General features: G+C 34.3%; 1 protein-coding gene across 1 annotated transcript in view; it reads right to left on the bottom strand.

Moving 5' to 3' along the window:
* thada (THADA armadillo repeat containing) overlaps window positions 1-19,847 on the bottom strand; it is a 195,221-nt gene that overhangs the window by 146,503 nt on the left and 28,871 nt on the right. Inside the window, exon 22 of the mRNA XM_073834661.1 lies at window positions 4,835-4,944. Within this exon, the coding sequence (XP_073690762.1) occupies window positions 4,835-4,944 (110 nt within the window). The remainder of the gene's footprint in view (window positions 1-4,834; window positions 4,945-19,847) is intronic.

Here is a 19,847-nt window from a genome sequence, read left to right as displayed (position 1 = left end):
TCCTTGGGGATTTCAAGAAACGTTGGCATCTCAGGATCGAGCATTTGTTTGCATGCATGTTTTCTCACAAATAGGAATGCCAGAAAAATGACAGTAAATTATAGGGAAAAGAAACAAACCAGATCACCCACTTGAGCACAACATCTCAAAGGCTAGTCAGTATTGGCCACTAAAAACCCTATTTATGAACAGGTCTGGTTTCATAATGGTATGTAATGTCCAGTCTTCTTTCGTTATTAGATACAAGGCCCAATAACTCTGGGGTTTAATCTAGTTCAGTTTTTGTTTTACTCCTCTGCCCAAACACTTAAAAGCACAATATACACCAACTTTTCAGCATTTCTCATAATCTGAAAGAGTTTGACACCACTAATATTACAATTAACGACTAACTCATTTAGTGCTTGTGTCAAGTTGTATAAACGTAAATGACAAAAACAAATAGTTGTTGACATTTGTATAGCAAACATTAACCACTACTTAACACTACTATTTCCACCACAAAATAAAAAATAAGAAAAAGGTTATTGCGACTTTTTATCTCACAATTCTGACTTTTTTTTCTCATAATTGTGAAATATAAACTCACAATTGCGAGTAATAAAGTCAGTATTGTATGATATAAACTCGCAATTGTGCAGAAGAAAAAAAAAATCGCAACTGCAAGTTATTAAGTTAGAATTGTGAGATATAAGCTCTGACTAAAAATTCTGACTTTATGGCCCGGTTTCACAGACAGGGTTTAGACCGAGCCAAGATTAGGCCAAAGTTCAATTAGGACATTTAACCCTTTGAGCAGTACGGTCCCACATATGGGATTCTAATTTTTGTGCCCCTGGGAGTACGGTCCCACATATGGGATTTGGAACGTTCGGTGACGTCACGCAGCTGACAAATTCAAACTGCGCTTTGGCGCGATGGCTGGCGCTGAGCCAGAGACGGACGAGCTCTGCACTTGTCATACAATCACAACTATGCAGTGTTTTTAACCACATAACGCTTATTTTAGGTTTCAGACATTTAAATACACATAAGTACTAGTAAAAGGAGACATTTAGAGTTTGTAAAATACACACATAGGTCTATGGAAGCAGCAAATAACCATCTATTCAAATATAATTTGCCGATGTGTTTTATTTCTATCACATACACATAGGCAAAGTAACTAAAAGGTTCACTCTATTCCTCTTCTAGTTCACCAGCCACTTACTTGCATGTATTTCGGGAGAAACAGATGAATGTACGTGATGTAAACGCGGCTGACAGGACTCTGAACTGCAGCGCGAACAAACATGGCCGCGCCCATCTCACGTTACAAATCACGATCCAGATCATTTACATAGGGGTTTAAACGACGAATCATACTAATTCACACATATTTGTGAATCGGAATATTAGATAGTTCAAGGCATGGTAAGCAAGTGTGTGAGTATTCTGGATAAAAAAGGAAAAACGAAATTAAAGCGATCCATCCGTCATACAGTGTTATTGTGACTGTGTTGTGTCACGTGACAAGTATGACGCGTCGCCATGGAAACAAAAGGGACGAACGTTCTAAAATAACGGTCGCTTAAAAAAAAACTCACTCTCGGGGGTCCACTAGAATATTTTAAACTCACCACTGAAAGGGTTAAGCAATTTTCATAAACGTGGTTAGAATAAAAAACATTACTGGTGTGCATCTTGAGACAAAACAAAGGCACTGATATATTTTAGGATCAATCAGAAATTTTATTTTAATTTATATTTCGCAATTCTGACTTTAGGACTCACAATTGAGAGTTTATATGATGCAATTCAAACTCGCAATCACAAAAAAAAAAAATTAGAATAATAATTTGCAATTGCAACTTTTTTCTCACAAGTGCGAGTTTATAAATTAGAGTTGGGAGTTATAAACTCTGACTAAAAATTCTTAGTTTATATTTCGCAATTCTGACTTTAGGACTCACAATTGCAAGTTTATATGACGCAATTCAAACTCGCAATCGGAAAAAAAAAAAAAAAAAATCTGAATTGCGAGATATAAGCTCGCACTTGTGAGAAAAAAAGTTGCAATTGCGAGTTAAGTTACAATTGTGAGATAAATTCTGACTTTATATTTCGCAATTCTGACTTTAGGACTCGCAATTGCAAGTTTATATGCGCAATTCAAACTCGCAATCGCAAAAAAATAAAGCCAGTATTGCGTGATATAAACTATCATTGGTGAGAAAAAAAAAGTTGCAATTGCGAGTTAAGTTACAATTGTGAGATAAAAATTCTGACTTTATATCTCGCAATTCTGACTTTAGGATTTGCAATTGCGAGTTTATGAGGCAATTCAAACTCGCAATTGCAAGAAAAAAAAAAACAATTGTTAGATAAAAACTCGCAACTACCTTTATGTTTTTATTCAGTCGCGGAAATGGGATTCCATAATAATTGTATATGTTCTGTATGAACAAATCAGTATTTATTACTCCTAACAGGCTACACATCTAAAACCAGTGTTATTTTAGTATTATTTGTATGTTATTACTGTTTTTTATTCTTATTATTTTCAATCAGCTTTTATTTTTATATTTTCAATTTTCATTTCAACTTTAATTAGTTTTTTTTTTTTTTTTTTTTTTCAATAATTGTATAAGATTGTCTTTTTTTGTGATGTATTTTTATTTTTCAAACATTTGAAAAAAAAAAATGTTCAGGGTTTCTGCAGGTTTTATCAAGGTAAATGTAAAACTTTTTACAGATCTTTTAAGTCTACATTAAGAAAATGTCAGGAATAAAACAAACCCCACGTCAACATGTTCTCATAATGTAACTGTGTATGGATGAGAAAATTAGTTGTATTAACACTTAAAAGTTAAAATTAATTCAATCCTTTTACCAAAAAAACAAACAAACAATATTTTTAGGCTTGAATACTTCTGCTCCCAATCACTAGAATATGGAAATATCCTTTACTGTTCTTCTGCTGCAAAAAAGTGTTGCTCATCAGTATTTTTGTCTTGTTTTCCAGTGCAAATGTCTATAGATTCTTAAATCAAGATGCATTTACTTGAGAAGCAAAATAACAAGTTTTGTTTTCTGTAAGGCTGATCAAAATGAACAGTTCATAATTAAAAATATTTGCCTGTGGGCTCAGAAAAAAAAGTTTTCATACCTCATTGATAGATATTTATCTTATTTTAAGCATAAACTCGCTTAATTTTGTTTTATTTTTTTACGACTTTATTTTACTTTTGCATCTCAAGTACCTGGATATGAGGATGTTTAGATATTTGCATTGGAAAACAAAACCACTAATGAAGATATTGTTTGTTTGTTTTTTTTTTTTGTTTTTTTTGCAATGCATGCAAGATTTAATGCCATGAATTTAATTAATGAATTCAATTAGTTTAATTAACTTTTTATAACCTTTAAAACCAACAGAAACCCTGATTTTAGTACTTAAACTTATTTCAGATAGTTGCCAAAGAAACATTTCTAATATTTTTTTTATCAACAAGATTTGAATTAAATATTACTATTTAATTTTAGCTTTATTTCAGTTAACAAAAATTATTTTTAATAGTTTAAAGGGATAGTTCACTCAAAAATGAAAATTCTGTCATTAATTACTCACTCTCATGTCATTCCAAACACATGAGATCTTCATTCATCTTCGGAAGACAAATTATAATATTTTTGACGAAATCCAAGAGCTTTCTGACCCTACATAGACAGCAACACAACTGAAACTGGGTCATCCATAATTTTAATGAAGCTACGAGAATACTTTTTGTGTGCAAAGAAAACAAAAATAACTTTATTCAACAAATTCTTCTCTTTCGTGCTTTCGCGAGAATACTATGACGCAGAACGCCGGCTCCTGTGTCAGCATGTGTCATGATACTCTTCTGAATGTGCATCAAAGACTGACATGGAAGAGAAGAAATTGAATAAAGTTGTTATTTTTTTGTTTTCTTTGAGCACAAAAAGTATTCTCGTAGCTTCATAAAATTACGGTTGATCCACTGACGTCACATGGACTATTTTATTGATGTCCTTACTACCTTTCTGGCCCTTGAACATGGTAATTACACTGCTGTCTATGCAGGGTCAGAAAGCTGAAAAATATCTTAATTTGTGTTCTGAAGATGAACAAAGGTCTTACAGGTTTGGAACGACAAGAGGGTGAATAACTAACGACAGAATTTCCATTTCTGGGTGAACTATCCGTTTATGATAACACTGGATGTTGACTTTTCATATTTCAAAACAGAAAACGAAGTAGAAACAAATTCGATGTAGAAGGGAAAAGCAGAAGGCAGAAATGAAGTCTGTTCATTAGAGACGCTCCCTCAGCAACTCCACAGCAGCAGAAGCGATCCGATGTCCTATTCATGTCACACTCGTGGCAGCAAGCGAATCAATTTCCTTAACCTCTGTGCAGAGACCACATTCCAGAGCTCATTAAATCTCACATTTCCAGATGTTAACAGTTTTCAAACTTCCTGATCATTTGAAGCTTGTCCTTCAGGAGCAGCGCTGGTTTCCAGCCCAGCAGCTGAGAGGGAGCAGGGATGAGACGGAAGAAGAGAAGGAGGACTGTACTCATTCAGGTATGAAATGTCATTGCCAAACACAACATCAGGGGCTCTGGTGGAGCACTCCTTATGACTCCCTCATCTATAAAGATGCACACTTGTTCTCACTAACGCCTTTGGGTTGAAAACATCTTGAATTGTGTAATGACAAGGGGCCTAATTTGCCGGACAGAGAGTTGATGGGTGTGTATGTGTGTTTTAATCATTATTATATAACCACTGGGTTAGGTCAAGCTATCTCATTGGTTTAGATCTCTTACCTGCAGAGCATCTCAGTAAGCCGAACAAAACCCACGTAGGCCAGTTCAAACGCCCCCCTGTGACGAGACTGCAGCAGCTGCTCCCGAAAGTACTTCCCCACACCTTCCACCTGAGAGAAAGACAAACACAGAGATGAACAAGATGGACATGTGAAATTAAAATATGTGACCCTGGACCACAAAACCAGTCATTTGTAGCAATAGCCAAAAATACATTGTATGGGTCAAAATTATCGATTGTTTCTTTAATGCCAAAAATCATTAGGATATTAACTACAGATCATCTTCAATGAAGATACTTCGTAAATTGTCTACTGTAAATATATGAAAACTTAAACTTTGATTAGTAATATGCATTGCTAAGAACTTCATTTGGACAACTTTAAAGGTGATTTTCTCAATATTTAGATTTTTTGGCACCCTGAGATTCCAGATTTTCAAATATTGTACTATCCTAACAAACCATACATCAATGGAAATCTTATTTATTCAGCTTTCAAAGAAAGAAAAAAACCTTATGACTCTTATGGTTTTGTGATCCAGGGTCGCATATCTAAAATAATTATTGTCATCACAATTTGAATCTTCTAAATATATACAGTGTAAATTAGAAAATGTGTGTGTAATATAATATATATATATATATATAATTTAATATCAAAATGTGTCTCTCATTGTACTTATTAAAAATTAAAATGTATACACAGAACATGTTTTATATAAACACACAGTGGATATATAATTTAAAGAACCTATAACTTCCTATTTTATTTTTAATTTCAAGCTTAGTCCTTATTCTAACAGGAATAGAAGGGCCTAAATTAATTGTATTATGAAGCACATATCTGAAAATAAACTCTGATCAAAATTAAAGAACAATTACAGACACCGCCAAGTTATTGGTGTTAATCTGGCAGCTAATTCTAATTTTCTTTATTATATGACAAAATCTAGACTAAAATCTTAACTGGCAGCATACTTCTAATTTTTTGGCAAGATTGCAAGATGGCGGGCCGCTCTAAGGTGACTGGAAACCCTGCGACAGGAGTTTGTCCAGATGAAGGCCATAGGGATGACCCTTTCAGCCAATGCAAGAAAGTTAGTCTTTCCAAATCTGTGATTTCTCAAACACTGCAGGCTTACAATGACACCAACTCATTCAAGCCCCCCAAAAAGGCTGGTCGTCCATGTAAGACAAATGCACGAGAAGACAGGATAATGCAGAGACTCCAATGAGGAATGGGTTCAACACTGCAGCTGGATTTGCTTGCCAATTCAGTTATATTACTTGCATTTTGAATACTGCAGGTTTACAATGACACCAACTCAATCAAGTCCCCCAAAAAGGCTGAACGTCCATGTAAGACAAATGCATGAGGAGACATGATAATGCAGAGACTGTAATGGGGAATGGGTTCAACACTGCAGCTGGAATTGCTTGCCAGTTCAGTGATATTGCTTGCATTATGAATATATTTCAGGTTTATAATAACACTAACTTGTTCAAGTCCCTTAAAAAAGCTGGTCGCCCATGTAAGACAAATGCACAAGAAGACAGGATAATACAGAGACTCGAATGGGGAATTGGTTCAACACTGGAGCTGGAATTGCTTGCCTGTTCAGTGATATTGCTTGCATTTCGAATATTTCAGGTTTACAATGACAATAACTCATTCAAGTCCCCCCCAAAAGATGGTCGTCCACATAGGACGAATGCACGAGAAGACAGGATAATGCAGAGACTCTCAATGGGGAATGGGTTCAACACTGCAGCTGGAATTGCTTGCCTGTTCAGTGATATTGCTTGCATTTTGAGTATTTCAGGTTTATAATCACACTAACTTATTCAAGTCCTCCAAAAAGGTTGGTCGTCCACATAAGACAAATGCAAAAGACAGGATAATGCAGATACTCTAATGGGGAATGGGTTCAACACTGCATCTGGAATTGCTTGCCAGTTCGATGATATTGATTGCATTTTGAATACTGCAGGTTTACACTGACTACGTTTACATGGACAACAGTAATCTAATTAATGACCTTATTCTGAATAAGACAATAATATGATTAAGGTGTTTACCTGAGTTGCTTTTAGAATATTCCTTTCATGTTCCCGTTTTACATGTTATAGTACATAGATCGATTAATGACATCATTACGTCCACACGCAACGCTATCAGTTCATCTTTGTTACAGACTTTTAAATGTTTCAGTTTTAATTTTACAAAAGCTTGAAGTGGCTCTGACATATGCAACACATTTTTGAGAATGTGTGAGTTAAAATTTGCCGTGGTCGCATTTGTGCGAGTGCATGCTGCGCTGCTCCAAAGTGTCTGCTCTACAGTGAGCGTTTCAGAGTCAGTCAGTTTTAAGGAAAAAATAAAAAATAAAAATCACGCAAGCACGGTCACCGAAAGCCAGTTTAGTTTTACTTTTTTGTTTGTTTTCATTTTGAAAACCCTGTTATCTTTGCCGTTTACTTCACATTATGCTTTAGAGGCTTTCTTTTATTTTTATTAATAAATTTGCTTGCTCAGTGTTTGCGCGCCCTGTAATAACTTTTTTAGTCGCCGTATAACACAGCATGTGATGGAGTCCATGCCTCGTCTTATTAGTTTTTGTTAATAAATGCTATATAAGCTAGTTTTGTTTTATTCTTGTTGTGCTGTTTAATTAAAAATAACAAATCCATCTTTTACGAATTTGTTTTAATCTTAAAATTGGAGTAGCCTATATTTGTAAGCAAAACCAAGATCATGAATTCGAAAGTAAAAGTGAAAAGCATCCCAAGACATTCCAATAGCGGAAATCCCGTTCACAAAATTAAAATCATAAATAATGCTAATGAAAAAGAACGGGTCGAATGTTAACTACGTTACCATAAACTATAAATTATGATAACAGACAAAATATTTATCAGCAATGAGCATTGATTAATTCCATGTTGTAGCAAAAAATAAATAAATAAAAAAGAAACCAAAGCATATGCACGTGCGACAGAGAGTTATGCCGCGTTCCAGGCAACCCGTTACCCGTGTTTTTCCAAACTTCTACCCATGAAAGTGCACTGGAAAGGCAGTCAAACCCGTGAATTCCCACCCGTGAACTCGTACTAGATCAAAGTTCCGAGTTCTGCCATAACATAGCCCGAGAAACAACAATATCTAGGGTTGCGGTGTTTATGCAAGTGGCACACGGTGGAAAAATAGAGTTTAGGGCAATATAACGTTGCAATCAAATTATTAATAATATAAAAATAATAAATGCACTTAAGCCATTTAGTTGTGGTTTGAAGTGGTGATTTACGAGCTCAAAAACCTGCCTGGAACGCAGCATTAATGTGTATCCTGTCACAAAATGTGGCATAAAGTCCTACACAAGGGGAATAGTGTGATTAAGGTGTGTACATGTCTTCCATAATGCGACTAAAATAGGAATACTCCACCTGTCTTAATTCGATTTGTGTTTACTCCGATTATGACTTTAGTCGGATTAAATTAATCAAACATATCAGTTTACATGGTTGCTTCTTAATCAGAGTATTGTCTTAATCGTGTTAAAATTGGAATATTGTTGTCCATGTAAACGTACTCAATGATACCAACTCATTCAATCAAGTCCCCCAAAAAGGCTGGTTGTCCATGTAAGAAATCCATGAGGAGACAGGATAATGTAGAGACTCTCAATGGCGAATGGGTTCAACACTGCAGCTGGAATTGCTTGCCAGTTCAGTGATATTGCTTGCATTTTGATTATTTCAGGTTTATAATAACACTAACTAGGTCATTGTTTGGAGGATGTTTTCTGCAGGAGGAGTTGGGCCAATTATACAGAAAAAGAGGAAAAGCAGTTCCTTGCAGCTAAGAACACTGCAATAATGAAACTGCAGGGCCAGAGTCCTGATCCAGACCAGATTGAAAATCTCTGGAAAATCCCTGGTGACAAAATGATGGCTTAGAAACCCACTACAGTTACCGAACTATGGAAGAAGAGTGGTCCAAGATCACACCAGTGCAGTCTGAGAAACCAATGATGTCCTGCAGCTGCAGATGTGCTGAAGTCATTCAAAGCAAGGGTCTGGTACACTTCCTACTTATTCCTGGCATCTGTAACCCTCCAAAATTGGTTACTGTTCTCAAATTCTGATCAAATAAAGATTTTGTTGAAATGCCTTAGATTTCTTGTCAAACATGTTAGTAGAACAGTGTGGTATACCTACAGCTAATATTGCTATTATTTATATTTATGTTAAGTAGATTGTTCTCTAATTTTGATCTCCACTATCCGTTTTTGTGAGCACCCTCAATATACTTCTGGCAAACATTCCCATTAACGAATTTGCCTAGAAAAACATATGTCCAGCCTAGCTCTCAAATCAACAAAACAGCTCCTCCCATAGGCGGCCAGCGGTTAAGGTCCACATGGCAGCAAAGCAGCTATTTACATCGCTTCAGCTCCTGCAGAACTTTATTTAGCTTTAACTTTAACTTTATTTTTGCAATTTCACCCACACCCCCCACCACCGCCACCACTACCGAACTTTGCTTGTGCTCCACGTGCGCTGAGAAATTTCCCAATACGGCCAGCTAATTACACGTCAGGGTCAGTGACCTAAATAGAAGCTTTTCCTGCAAGTCTAGCACTAAGAGGGGTTAACACAAGTCTAATGCTGTTGTTTGCTAGGTGTTTTGATTCCATTAGCTCAAACTTGCTGTGGATTAGGAAATTCTGGTTAAATAGGTATTGAGAAAAGAATACAAACAAATACCACAGATGTTCAGATCAGCAAGCTATGAAAGACTGGATGCAGAATACAAAAAAAATAGCAGGTTGAAAATGATTCTGACCTAAATAAGCACAGATTTCCCTTTACTCATAAAACACTTTGACTATAAAGGCTAATGTTTTATGTATTTGAAAATCGGAGGAGAGTGTCTTAATCTAGAATGCACTGGGTAGTCGCTGCACTGTTTTAAAGTGACAGTACACTCAAAAATGCTCTTGTAAATAATGTTTAGTTTCTTGCACAGGCCAATTATTCTGCCTCAAAATACATCAGTATATTATCAGGAGCCAGTGTTATTAATTTCGCACTGCTTCTATACGCTTTTTTGGCTCACAAGTGCTGGTAACCATTGACTTGAATCTTCTTTACTGTTCTACTGAAGAAAAAAAAAATAGTTTGATGAATTCAAGTTGATCAAAACATTTTATAACGCACTTATTGCCTTGGATGCAGTCGTTCTAAAGGTGACATTAGCTGGTCGAAAACCTCAATTTCATTTAAGTTTGCTTGTGGTACAACGTTATTGATAAATTGATAAAGACCAACTTTGATGACAGTGTTTAATTATTTAAAAACTCACTTCAAAAATCTATTTTACTCATTTCCTAATAAGTAGCAGGTTTGGACAAACGAGGTTTCTGTCCAACAGTGACGATATGCAGCTCATGGTTATATTATTATGTCACCGCTTCATTTTAAGAACATGTTCGGTACTCTGTTGGGTCGCCAATTGATGTCTAACATAAACTCTGGAGAACCATGGACCTAAACCATGAGTCAAGTGTCTTTGGACAAACATATGCAGTTGAGAAAAATAGTATTTACATAAAGATTATATGAAGGATAAAGGAGCATTAGCTAAAGCTTGGCGGCGAAAATGTTCCACTGTCTAATGTCAACAGTGTAGTGATGTATAAAGCTCACACAAAAGTCACTTTCCAACCAGTGTTATTTGGTTGTACTGATATACTAACATAGCATTTAATAATATTTTTAATTAGCTTTTAGTTTTTTATATTTAGTTGTCATTTTAATTTTAGTTTCTCAGTCAATTTTATTATTTGTTTTGGTAACACTTTACAGTTGTACAACTACATTAGTTAACTTGAACTAATGATTGATACTTTTACCGCATTTATCAATCTTAGTTAATGTTCATTTCATTTACTAATGCGTTATTATATCTACAAAAATCACATATTAAATTTAGCATATTAAAAATCACAAGTTGTGTTTTTCTAACATTAGTTAATGCACTGTGAACTAACAAACAAATAGTGAACAACTGTATTATCTTTAATTCATTTTTTGCCAATTAAGAACTTAAGTAGTTAAGTTCAACACTTTTCAATAAGGTGTCACTGGTTAATGTATTAACTAACATGAACAAATAATAAACAATACATTTATTACAGTATTTAGTTCATGTTGGTTCACAGTGCACTAGCTAATGTTAACAAACACAACTTGTGATTTTAATAATGCATTAGTAAATGCTGAAAATAACATTAACCAAGATAAATAAATGCTGTAGAAGTACTGTTTATTCGTATTTTATGTTAACTAATGTCGTTAACTAATGAACCTTATTGTAAAGTGTTACAAGTTTAAGTTAAATTTAAAAAACGAAAATGCTGCCTTGGAAACTAATAGCTTGTATTTCTATATTCAGTGGCTATTTTAATTTTAGTTTCAGTATTTTTGTTATGTGACTTTGTTATTTACATTTTTTATAGTTTTTTATTTTATTCATTTTTAATAGTTAAGTTAGCAAATAATAACTTTTATTGTTTTATTCAGTTGTCAATTTTAGTTTCAATTTTTTTATGTGATTGCAATTTTATCAATATTTTTTAATAGTTATATTTAGCTTTTATTTATTTTATTTCAGTTTAAGAATTTAAGTAGTTAAGTTTAACTTAAATATAAAAAAATAGCTTTTTTTAAAATAACATTTTTAAATAGTTCTATTTAGCTTCATTTATTTTGTTGCAGTTTAGGAATAGTTAAGTAGTTACGTTTAACCTAACTAAAAACAAAACGTTGCCTTGGCAACTAATAGCTTTTATTTTTATCTTTGTCATTTTAGTTTCAGTATTTTTATGTGATTTTTTTCCCATTTTTTTTTTTTTTTTTAATAGTTTTATTTAGCTTTCATTTATTCTATTGAAGTTTAAAAAATGTAAGTAGTTAAGGTTAACTTAAAAGCTGTTAGTTGCCAAGGCAATTTTTTTATTGTATATTCAGTTGTTACTTCATTTAAGTTTCAATATTTTTGTTATGGGATTGTCATGTATTTTTCTTATAGTTTTACGTAGCTTTAATTTATTTCATGGCAGTTTAAAAATATAAGGAGTTAAGTTAAACCTAAATTTATAAAAAGTTGGCTTGGCAACTAATAGCTTTTATTTTTATATTCAGTTGCCATTTTAATTTTAGTTTCTGTATTTTTCTTATTTGATTTTGTAATTTTTATTCAGTTCTATTTAGCTTTCATTTATTTTATTTCAGTTTAAGAATTTAAATAGTTAAATTTAACTTCCTTGCTGGTTGGCTGGTCTTAACTGGCTTTTGCTGATCTGCTAAAGAAGTGGTCCAAACCCCTCTAAAACCAGCCTGCTAACCAGCAATGACAAGGCTGGAAACTAGTCAACCAGCTTAGGCTGGTTTTAACCTTGGGGGGGAATGTTGTCTTGGCAACTGACTAAAATGTAAGTTTTTCACTCAATAATTATTATTTTATTTTATTTTAGTATCTTATTTGAACATTTTTTTTTAATAATTTGAGTTTCAACACTTTATTCAAACTAATCAGATTTCTGTTGTTTAAAGGGGTCATCGGATGCCCGTTTTCCACAAGTTGATATGATTCTTTAGGGTCCTAATGAAAAGTCTATAAAATACTATTTTTAAAACTTCTCTTTGGTTGTGTAAAACAACACCCATTTTACCTTGCCAAAAACTGCTCTGTTCACAGCGAGGCGTTTCGATGCATGTCCCTTTAAATGCAAATGAGCTCTGTTTACCCCGCCCCTCTCTTCTGTGGGGTGACAAGCGGTTCGAGAGACTGTAAACTTTAGCCACAGAACTTGCCAAAAAATTAAAAAAACAAAAAATACAAAAAATAAAAACTTATGCTCACGACTTCTGTAGGTGAAGCTGGATCATGAATGATTCGCACGAACATAGACGCATTTAGGTAGATCGGTGGGCGCATTTCCTTCAAAAAGCGAAAGTAACGTTAATCCTCTGCATTTTCAGCGGCTCAGATGTCGGGAGTAAATGATGACTGCAAATAACTGTTCATTATTACATCCAACAATAAAAGAGACATTCTTGTCTACTCCTGATTCGGCGTTGAAACAATGCTGGACAGTTCACAGCTCACTCAGGGCAGGTCTAGGGTAAGACGGTCATGTTAATCAACAATCGTGGGAGCAGCCTGTGCAAAACTGATCATCTCAGAATCTAAAGGTGTGTTTACACTTGTCATGTTTGGTTCGATTAAAATGAACCCTGGTGCGATCGCTCTGTTAGTGCAGTTAGTTTGAGTAAGTGTGAACACTGCCATCTGAACCCTGGTGCACACCAAACAAGCGGACAGAGACCGCTAAAGAGATGTGTCTCAGTCCGCTTCCAAATGAACTCTGGTGTGGTTCGAATGAAATATGAACGTAACACAGACCAAATACATCTAAACTAACCAAAAACAGGAAGTAATGACACTTTAGTCATGGATACTTTGATGTCCTACACCGTAGTGCCGCTTTAAGTCATACGCAACTATTCCTTTAGTTTTGAGTGTTCAGTGAGTTCCGTCACAACCCGACCAATCAGGCTGTGAACATATCACTACGCCTTTAGGTTCGGTATCTTTAGTGTTCACACTGGCATTTTTGACAGTGAACCCAAGCGGACCAGGACCAAATGTATCATTTTCCTTTTTGGTCCAGACCAAATAAACCAAATGAATCGAACTACAAGTGTAAACCAAGCTTGATTTGAGAAAGTGATTATTATAAGTATGAATTAAAAAAAAAAAGCATTGGGTTTATAATTTATATCATTATAGGGTGGTTGTGTACACACACTGCCAACACACATTTATGTTCAAACATGTAAAAGTGAATCTTGCATCCGATGACCCCTTTAAAGGAAGTTCACTTCCAGAACAAAAATTGACAGAATGTACTCACTCCCTTGTCATCCAAGATGTTCATGTCTTTCTTTCTTCAGTTGTAAAGAAATTATGTTTTTTAAAGGAAAACATTCTCCATATAGTGGACTTCTATGGTGCCCCCGAGTTTGAACTTCCAAAACGCAGTTTAAATGTGGCTTCAAACGATCCCTGCCAAGGAACAGGGTTTCTGCAGATATGAACAAGTGAAATTTAAGACTTTTTAAGACCTTTTTAATACCACCTTATATGAAATTTAAGACCGAAACGTAATGGAAATAGATATTATATTACATGCATATATGTAATATTTAATGTGTTTGATGTAAAAAGTAAACACAATTTCATGGCTGTCATAAATTAAATTTATTACTACGATACACAGTGAACAAGAGAATGTTTCTGCTGCAATCCTTGCTTGGAACTATTTTCGTTGGTGAAACAGAACAAAACAGTGAAAATATTTTGTCTAATATGTAAGTAACTACTTGACTAACTACTTGTTTATTGAGCTAAACTTAATGTAACATTTGTAATTGTGAGAATTTTCAGCAAAAAGCTCACTTGGTATATTACTGAACTATATTATGTTATAAATAAACTATACATTTGAAATTTTTACCTCAGTGTGTTTCTTTAGAGTGCTGTTACGCTCATTTGTTTTAAAGTATGTCACAAATAGACCAGAAATACACTATCCATTATCAATTTCTGTTTACGTTGAATGTATTAAAATATGAATCTTTCTTGCCTTTCGATGCTTCGCTAGTTGTTTTTGTCACTTCAGTTTTAATCAGGCGGTTTGTTCGGTCGGGCAAGTAAACACAAAAAAACATTTTAAAAGTATTTCAAAGGCTGGCGGTCAGCTAGCTCGACCTATATTTCTTATTATTATTGATAACATTATATACAGAAAAAGGTAGTTCGACCTGTATTCTGCTACTGCGATTCTGAAGATGCAGTAACTTCCGCAGGGGGAGAAAAAAATCTAGTTGTTAGCAACTGGCCTTAGCCAAGCCCTATATTCAGTTTTTTCAAACTAAGTATCGCTCAACTTGCACTTCCCCATAGCTAAAAAGTTAAATCCATTTTACTTCTGCGGTACAATCGGAGAGAGACTCGCGCCAATAACAGAAAGCTGATTGGCTATTGCATGCTGGTCTCATTTGTAGTTTAAATACAGCAAATTATATTTGGAATAGTGAAATAAAGAACTACAACACCACGGAAACAACAAAAAGAGAATTTAAATGAGCATTAGACGTAGCGTTACATGGACATCGGAAAAATAAGACCTGTGTAAAATTATTTAAGACCTAGAACAGCGAATTTAAGACTTTTTAAGGCCTTAAATTGTGATTTTTAAATTTTAGACTTTTTAAGACTTTTTAAGACCCCGCGGAAACCCTGCAAGGAAGAAGGGTCTTATCTAGCAAAACAATCGGTTATTTAATTACAATGTATATACTTTTTTAACCACAAATGCTCGTCTTGTCTTGCTCTGCCTGAAATCTGTTTTTTTTTTCCAGTTCAAGACAGTTAGGGTATGTCGAAAAACTCCCATCTTATGTTTTCCCTCAACTTCAAAAATCATTTCAAAATCGTCCTACATTGCTGAAGAAGTACCGACCCAGTGTTCGCAAAGTCATGTTCCTAATGAAATACCTGGATTTTACCCACAAAAATTTGTGAAACAATGATAAAAGTATTAATTTACAACCACTATCAGCTCTCAAAACAACTCAAGCCATTGCAGCCAACTTGTAAACAGACTGAGGTGCTCCAACAACACTTAAAGCTTTAGAGGGCTGTAGATTATCTAAATTACTCACAACTCTCTCAGCTCAGTCCAAAGAGACCGGAGAGACCCCCAGCTTAACCAAAGCCCTGTGCGAGCCAGACAGACCCAACTTCCTCAGCTCCAGATTAGCCCGTCTATCCAAACCAAACACGCAAGGAGATCTCGAAACAAATGATTAGGGCCTTAATTTCACACCAACATTCCTTCTCAAAGGCGACCTACGCAATAGCAACTAAACTATAAAAAAAAGAAGAAAACTAAAATCTAAAGAAAAAAAAAAAAATATATATATATATATATATATATATTTCATTTTAATTTTCAACTATTCATTTTAATTTCATTTTATTTTAATACCAGCTGACAAATTAATTTTGGCAACTCTATTTTTTTAATTGTTTTATTATTTTAAAGTCATATCAACTTTTTAAAAAATAAATAAAAGTAAAATCTAAAGAAAAAAATATAAATTAACTACTTTAATATATTTAGTATATATTAACTTTTTCACCAAAAAAAAGTGATACTTTGTTATATTAACATTTCATGTTTTTGTGTACATACAAATAAAAACAACAATAATAATAATAATGAATCAAAGAAAAAAAAATCTACAGTAAAAAAATTACTATAAATCATATTATAGCAAGGAGATCTCGAAACAAATGAGTAGGGCCTCATAGGTATAGGTATATATATAGTCGTGGCCGAAAGTTGAGAATGACACAAATATTAGTTTTCACAAAGTTTGCTACTAAACTGCTTTTAGATCTTTGTTTCAGTTGTTTCTGTGATGCACTGAAATATAATTACAAGCACTTCATACGTTTCAAAGGCTTTTATCGATAATTACATGACATTTATGCAAAGAGTCAGTATTTGCAGTGTTGGCCCTTCTTTTTCAGGACCTCTGCAATTCGACTGGGCATGCTCTCAATCAACTTCTGGGCCAAATCCTGACTGATAGCAACCCATTCTTTCATAATCACTTCTTGGAGTTTGTCAGAATTAGTGGGTTTTTGTTTGTCCACCCGCCTCTTGAGGATTGACCACAAGTTCTCAATGGGATTAAGATCTGGGGAGTTTCCAGGCCATGGACCCAAAATTTCAACGTTTTGGTCCCCGAGCCACTTGGTTATCACTTTTGCCTTATGGCACGGTGCTCCATCATGCTGGAAAATGCATTGTTCTTCACCAAACTGTTGTTGGATTGTTGGAAGAAGTTGCTGTTGGAGGGTGTTTTGGTACCATTCTTTATTCATGGCTGTGTTTTTGGGCAAAATTGTGAGTGAGCCCACTCCCTTGGATGAGAAGCAACCCCACACATGAATGGTCTCAGGATGCTTTACTGTTGGCATGACACAGGACTGATGGTAGCGCTCACCTTTTCTTCTCCGGACAAGCCTTTTTCCAGATGCCCCAAACAATCGGAAAGAGGCTTCATCGGAGAATATGACTTTGCCCCAGTCCTCAGCAGGCCATTCGCCAGACTTTTTGTAGAAGATCAATCTGTCCCTGATGTTTTTTTTTTTGGAGAGAAGTGGCTTCTTTGCTGCCCTTCTTGACACCAGGCCATCTTCCAAAAGTCTTGGCCTCACTGTGCGTGCAGATGCGCTCACACCTGCCTGCTGCCATTCCTGAGCAAGCTCTGCACTGGTGGCACTCCGATCCCGTTAATCTATTCTCAAAGTTGGGTTGGGAGCTGGGTCTATACTACGCAAGCTATGATGACTTTCATCTTGATAGTTTAGCGCGGATGTATACCTAGCCGAATTGCACTGTAGGGGGCAAGAACGAGTCTTCGAACTTGTGTGTACGCCTACTGTGAAATTACCACATCAAACGAGACGTGCTAACATGGATGCAGCTATGAAGCCGCCAGGTTTGCTTCAGGGCAGGGGCGTTGCGTGAGTTATAATTTACTTTGATAATCCCGAAATAAAGACATTAAACTACATGCAACAACTGAATTGACGCTTCTAAAAGCAACGCAGTTTATCCGAAGACTATGCACTATGCACAGATATCCATGCCCGCGCCCATATGTGTATTTAACTGCAACGCGCACGTCGCGCAGCCTTTTACTCAGAAGTACATGCAGTGTGGGAATAGTTGGTTACACAAGTTTGTATAGTTAATTGTGTTGTAAATGCAGTTGTCAAGCAGTTTGTGAAGCATTTTGGAAACAGGAGATGAGCCCCTGGTCTAATGCGCCACCTGGCTTGAGAAACCCGTTCTCAAAGACTTACTTTTAGTCATTATTTGGGTAGCACACATATTCTGAATGCCTTCGGCAGAATTCAAATTAGCCATTTTAATCTAGATTAATTCCAAGATTACAGTGAGATTAATCTAGATTAAAAAAATTAATCTATGCCCACCACTAAAATAAATAAATAAATAAATAAATAAAAATATATATATATAATTACACACACACACACACATACATATATACGCACACACACACATACAGTATTTGTATAACTCAGCTCTAAAATAATTACATAATAATAATAATAATAATAATAAATCAAAGAAAAACTAAAGTAAAATTTCATAAAATATTCATTTTAGCTAATAAAATTGTGGCAGCTCTAAAATAATAAAACTATCATTGTATTTTTTCTTTCAACTTTTAGAGTACAAAAACAGAAATAAATAAATTAATTAAAAGAAAAAAAACTGAAAAAAATAAATAAATTACAGTAAAATCTACAGTAAAAAATACTATAAATTATTATAGCAAACTAAAACTAAAAACTAAGTTGAAAAAAATACAATGATTGAGTACAAAAATAAAAAAATAAATAAAAGAAAAAACTGAAATAAAATAAAAATTAATTTAATTAATTAATTAAATACATTAAAAGAAATACTATAAATTATTATAGCAAACTAAAACTAAAAGTTCAAAAAATAATAATAATACAATGATAGAGAGTACAGTACAAAACAGAAATAAAGAAAAATAAAGAAAAGAAAGTGAAAAAAAAATCTAATTACAATTAAATCTATAGTTTAAAAAAAATATTATAAATTATAGCAAACTAAACTAAAAGTTGAAAAAATTAATACAATAAGAGTACAAAAGCACAAAAACATAAATAAATAAAAATAAAAGAAAATTACAATAAAATCTACAGTTAAAACATAATATAAATTATTATAGCAAACTAAAACTAAAAGTTTAAAATAATGATGATAATAATAATAATAATAATAATAATAACAACAACAATGATAGAGTACAAAAGCACAAAAACAGAAATAAACAAAAATAAAAGAAAAAAAACTGAAAGAAAATAAATAAAAACTAATTACAAAAATACTCAAAATTATTATAGCAAACAAAACTAAAAGTTGAAAATAACACAGTGATCGAGTACAAAAACACACAAAAAATAAAAGAAAAAACTGAAATAAAATAACAATAAAATCTACAGTAAAAAACACTATAAATTATTATAGCAAACAAAACTTGAAAAAAAATATATAATAATAATAATAATACAATGATAGGAGTACAAAAACAGAAATAAACAAAAAAAAAGAAAAAAGAAAAAAATTAAATAAATAAAATTAAAATTACAATAAAATACACAGTAAAAAAAAAAATACTATAAATTATATTACAGCAAGGAGATCTTAAAACAAATGAATAGGGCCTTAATTTCACACCAACATTCTTTCTCAAAGGCAACCTACTCAATAGCAACTGGAGGTTTTGATATTCAAATGACTAGGAGTCTGACTTGTCTGGGTACCACAAGGATGGTGAAAAAGCCCAGGATCCCCTGCTGAGCAGCCGTTTACTCCTAACTCAAGGAATAATCCACCATCGAGATGTGACTAACTGTTTGCAGTTGCCATGGCGCCTCCGCAGTCCAAAAACATGTGCTGCGTTTCCACAGCGACGGAGGACATAACAGGATGCAGGACACACACGTTTGGGAAACAGAACATTGACTGTCATAAACACACGCTCGGCCCGATCCCTCCGAAGAAATGCGGTCTGGAAAAAGATGTAGTACGAGGCATAAACACAAACCGCAAACACAAGCCATGTGGACCCCGGCAGCATCATTAGATCATCCTTTATATAACAGGCGAATATGCCATGGTAACCACACCAGTGACATCACTGAATAACTCCGCTCCATCTGTTAAAGCCTTGAGGTCATTCAGCGGGACAGAGCGGTGAAAATAACAATCGCACTGACACATAAACGCGCTGGCCGAGCCCGCT

Source organism: Garra rufa, chromosome 2, assembly GCF_049309525.1.
Source record: "Garra rufa chromosome 2, GarRuf1.0, whole genome shotgun sequence".
Lineage (NCBI taxonomy): Eukaryota > Metazoa > Chordata > Actinopteri > Cypriniformes > Cyprinidae > Garra > Garra rufa.
Note: the sequence above shows the minus strand (reverse complement) of the source record. Positions and strands in the feature narration are given on the sequence as shown.